The sequence below is a fragment of the Somniosus microcephalus genome, unplaced genomic scaffold (assembly GCF_052327205.1).
Source record: "Somniosus microcephalus isolate GS21.2 unplaced genomic scaffold, FLI_Smic_1.0 unresolved_chr6, whole genome shotgun sequence".
Lineage (NCBI taxonomy): Eukaryota > Metazoa > Chordata > Chondrichthyes > Squaliformes > Somniosidae > Somniosus > Somniosus microcephalus.
In genome coordinates, this window is record NW_028225184.1 from 10,726,763 (window position 1) to 10,731,236 (window position 4,474).

At 53.8% G+C, this 4,474-nt stretch overlaps 1 protein-coding gene across 1 annotated transcript; it reads left to right on the forward strand.

Annotated features, from left to right (window-relative positions):
* Position 1: 1 nt before the first annotated feature.
* Positions 2 to 2,355, forward strand: pfdn2 (prefoldin subunit 2). Its single transcript, XM_085978024.1, is given in 5 exon segments — positions 2 to 28; positions 810 to 1,043; positions 1,847 to 1,892; positions 1,895 to 1,956; positions 1,958 to 2,355. Coding segments are annotated over 5 exon segments (426 nt in total). The 3' UTR covers positions 2,015 to 2,355.
* Positions 2,356 to 4,474: the final 2,119 nt, after the last annotated feature.

Genomic DNA, 4,474 nt, shown 5'->3' on the forward strand with positions numbered 1-4,474 from the left:
GATGGCGTACAATGTGGGGAAATGTGAGGTTATTCACTTTGGTCGGAATAGAAAAACAATCTCAGGATAAGGGGTGGGCCATTTAAGACCAAAATGAGGAGGAATAAGAACATAAGCAGGAGTAGGCCATACGGCCCCTCGGGCCTGCTCCGCCATTCAATAGGATCATGGCTGATCCGAACCTAGACTCACGTCCACTTCCCTGCCCTCTCCCCGTAACCCCCAACTCCCTTATCTGCTAGGAAACCGTCTATCTCCATTTTAAATTTACTTAATGTCGCAGCTTCCGCAGCTCCCTGGGGTAGCAAATTCCATAGATTTACTACCCTCTGAGTGAAGAAGTTTCTCCTCATCTCAGTTTTGAAAGGGCAGCCCCTTTCTAAGATTATGCCCCCTAGTTCTAGTCCACCCATCAGTGGAAACACCTCCCCGCATCCACCCGATCAAGCCCCCTCACAATCTTACATGTTTCGATAAGATCGCCCCCTCATTCTTCTGAACTCCCAATGAGTAGAGTCCCAACCTACTCAGAAGGTGGCGAATCTTTGGAACTCTCCGCCCCAGAGGCTGTGAATGCTGAGTCTTTTGAGTATATTCAAGACCGCGACAAATAAGATTATTGGATTCCAGGGGAATCGAGGGATAGGGCAGGAAAGTGGAGTTGGGAGGTCGACGATCAGCCTTGATCTTGGTAAATGGCGGCGCAGGCTCGAGGGGCCGAATGGCCTCGTGTTCTATCCTGAGAGTCGAGGACGAGTTTCAAATCTGTTGGGTGTGATGTCTATAACCGTGCGGAGCGCTAACTTGAGAGTGCAACTTTGCCACCTGCTGGTGTGCCATCCTGTATAAATGTGGTTTGTTGGTGCTTTAACCCTGTGTTTCCTCCTTCTGCCCCCCCCCCCCTCTTCTCCCTCCCCAGACTGGTCATTGACACTCTAACAGAAGTGGACCCGGCGCGCAAGTGTTTCAGGATGGTCGGGGGTGTGCTGGTGGAAAGGACGGTGAGGGAGGTTCTCCCAGCCCTGGAGAACAATAAGCAACAAGTAAGCGGGGGGGGGCCGCGGGGGGAAATGTAGTCACGCTAAACGTGACGTAACTGCACGCGCCAATACTCCTATATCACACACACGCACCCCAATATTGTCAGCTGTGGGTAACACGCGCACGTCAGATGGTCGTGGTCGAGTCCCGTCCCAGAGACCAGAGCGCATAAATCGAGGCTGACACTCCCAGGGCAGTGCCAAGGGAACGCCGCACTGTCGGAGGGGGCAGTACTGAGGGAGCACCGCGCAGTCGGAATAGGGGGGCAGTACTGAGGGAGCACCGCGCAGTCGGAGGGGCAGTACTGAGGGAGCACCGCGCAGTCGGAGGGGCAGTACTGAGGGAGCACCGCGCAGTCGGAGTGGCAGTGCTGAGGGAGCGCCGCACTGTCGGAGGGGCAGTACTGAGGGAGCGCCGCACTGTCGGAGGGGCAGTACTGAGGGAGCGCCGCACTGTCGGAGGGGCGGTACTGAGGGAGCGCCGCACTGTCGGAGGGGCGGTACTGAGGGAGCGCCGCACTGTCGGAGGGGCAGTACTGAGGGAGCGCCGCACTGTCGTTAAACCGAGGCACTATCTGCCCTGTCAGGTGGACATAAAAGATCCCACGGCCACTATTAGAATAAAATGATCCTCCTTTATCACTTCGCTATTTGTGGGAGCTTGCTGTGCACAAATTGGATGCTTGCCAAAAAGTACTTCATTGGGACGACCTGAGGCTGTGAAAGGTGCTGTCGAAATGCCAGTTCATTCTTATTAATCTGTGTGTGTCTCTCTCCCTCCCCTCCCGCACCCCCTCCCCCCACAGCTGGTCAAACTGATCGAGTCTCTAAACATCCAGCTACAGAACAAGGGCCGGAGCTGAACGAGTACCGCGAAAAGTACAACATCCGGCTCGTGAACGAGGAGGAGAAGGCCCGCTCGGGAGAGCGATACCGGCGGCCGGGCCGGGGGCACCGGGGTCCTCGTGTCCTAGTCCTGGGACCCCCTCCCGCCTCCCCTGCACACGCTCTCCCAGACACGCGCCTCCCTCGAGGGAGCGCAGAAGAGAGTCGTAAAATGGAGTGGCTGTTTGACTTTGGGAGGCATCGCGCCGGGGCTTGGAGGGCTGCTGTTTGGTTGGTGGCGCTGGCTGGCACTCGACGAGCCTGTGGCTGGCACTTGACAAGCCAGTGGCTGATCGTCCCCCCTGGGTTTCTGTCGTCATTCTTCCCTTCCCCACCCCCACCCCCCCTTATTGGGCACTCCGCGAATCTGTCCCAGCGTTTTTTGTGTTCTTTTAATGTTGAAATGATTAAACTTGTTGTGTGACTGCGAGCGAGGCGTCTTGGCTGCCCTCTTGTGTGCTTGGTACCCATTCTTCTCGCCTTGGCCGCACGTCACTCACCTGACGTTTCACAGCACGGTAACCGGCCATTCAGCCCATCGTGTCTGCGCCGGCGCCTTGAACGAGCTCTCCAATTAGTCCCATTTCCCTGCTCTTTCCCCACAGCCCTGCGAATTTCTCCCTTCAAGTCTTTATCCAATCTCCTTTTGAAAGTTACTGCTGAATCTGCTTCCACCGCCCTTTCAGGCAGCGCGTTCCAGATCACAACAACTCGCTGCGTAAAAATGTGTCCTCTCCCCTTCTGGGTCTTTTGCCAATTACCTTAAATCTGTGTCCTCTGGGCCCTTAAACCTTCTCTGCTCTAAGGCGAACAACCCCAGCTTCTCCAGTCTCTCCACATCACTGAAGTCCCTCATCCCTGGAACCATTCTGGTCAATCTCCCCTTAACCTTCTCTGCTCCAAGGAGAACAACCCCAGCTTCTCCAGTCTCTCCACATCACTGAAGTCCCTCATCCCTGGTACCATTCTGGTCAATCTCCCCTTAACCTTCTCTGCTCTAAGGAGAACAACCCCAGCTTCTCCAGTCTCTCCACGTAACTGAAGTCCCTCATCCCCGGTACCATTCTGGTCAATCTCCCCTTAACCTTCTCTGCTCTAAGGAGAACAACCCCAGCTTCTCCAGTCTCTCCACATAGCTGAAGTCCCTCATCCCCGGTACCATTCTGGTCAATCTCCCCTTAACCTTCTCTGCTCCAAGGAGAACAACCCCAGCTTCTCCAGTCTCTCCACATAACTGAAGTCCCTCATCCCTGGTACCATTCTGGTCAATCTCCCCTTAACCTTCTCTGCTCTAAGGAGAACAACCCCAGCTTCTCCAGTCTCTCCATGTAACTGAAGTCCCTCATCCCTGGTACCATTCTGGTCAATCTCCTCTTAACCTTCTCTGCTCTAAGGAGAACAACCCCAGCTTCTCCAGTCTCTCCATGTAACTGAAGTCCCTCATCCCTGGTACCATTCTGGTCAATCTCCCCTTAACCTTCTCTGCTCTAAGGAGAACAACCCCAGCTTCTCCAGTCTCTCCACGTGACTGAAGTCCCTCATCCCCGGTACCATTCTGGTCAATCTCCCCTTAACCTTCTCTGCTCTAAGGAGAACAACCCCAGCTTCTCCAGTCTCTCCATGTAACTGAAGTCCCTCATCCCTGGTACCATTCTGGTCAATCTCCTCTTAACCTTCTCTGCTCTAAGGAGAACAACCCCAGCTTCTCCAGTCTCTCCATGTAACTGAAGTCCCTCATCCCTGGTACCATTCTGGTCAATCTCCCCTTAACCTTCTCTGCTCTAAGGAGAACAACCCCAGCTTCTCCAGTCCCTCCACGTAACTGAAGTCCCTCATCCCTGGTACCATTCTGGTCAATCTCCCCTTAACCTTCTCTGCTCCAAGGAGAACAACCCCAGCTTCTCCAGTCTGTCCACGTAACTGAAGTCCCTCATCCCCGGTACCATTCTGGTCAATCTCCCCTTAACCTTCTCTGCTCTAAGGAGAACAACCCCAGCTTCTCCAGTCTCTCCACGTAACTGAAGTCCCTCATCCCCGGTACCATTCTGGTCAATCTCCCCCTTAACCTTCTCTGCTCTAAGGAGAACAACCCCAGCTTCTCCAGTCTCTCCACGTAACTGAAGTCCCTCATCCCCGGTACCATTCTGGTCAATCTCCTCTTAACCTTCTCTGCTCTAAGGAGAACAACCCCAGCTTCTCCAGTCTCCACGTAACTGAAGTCCCTCATCTGCGGAACCATTCTGGTCAATCTCCCCTTAACCTTCTCTGCTCTAAGGAGAACAACCCCAGCTTCTCCAGTCTCTCCACGTAACTGAAGTCCCTCATCCCTGGAACCATTCTGGTCAATCTCCCCTGCACCCTCTCTAAGGCCTTCACATCCTTCCTAAAGTGCGGTGCCCAGAATTGGACACAACACTCCAGTTGAGGCTTAACCAGTGTTTATTATAAAGGTTTCAGCATAAACTCCCTTCCTTTGGTACACTCTGCCTCTATTTATAAAACCCAGGATCCCATATGCTTTTTTAACAGCCTTCTCAATGTCCAGCCAC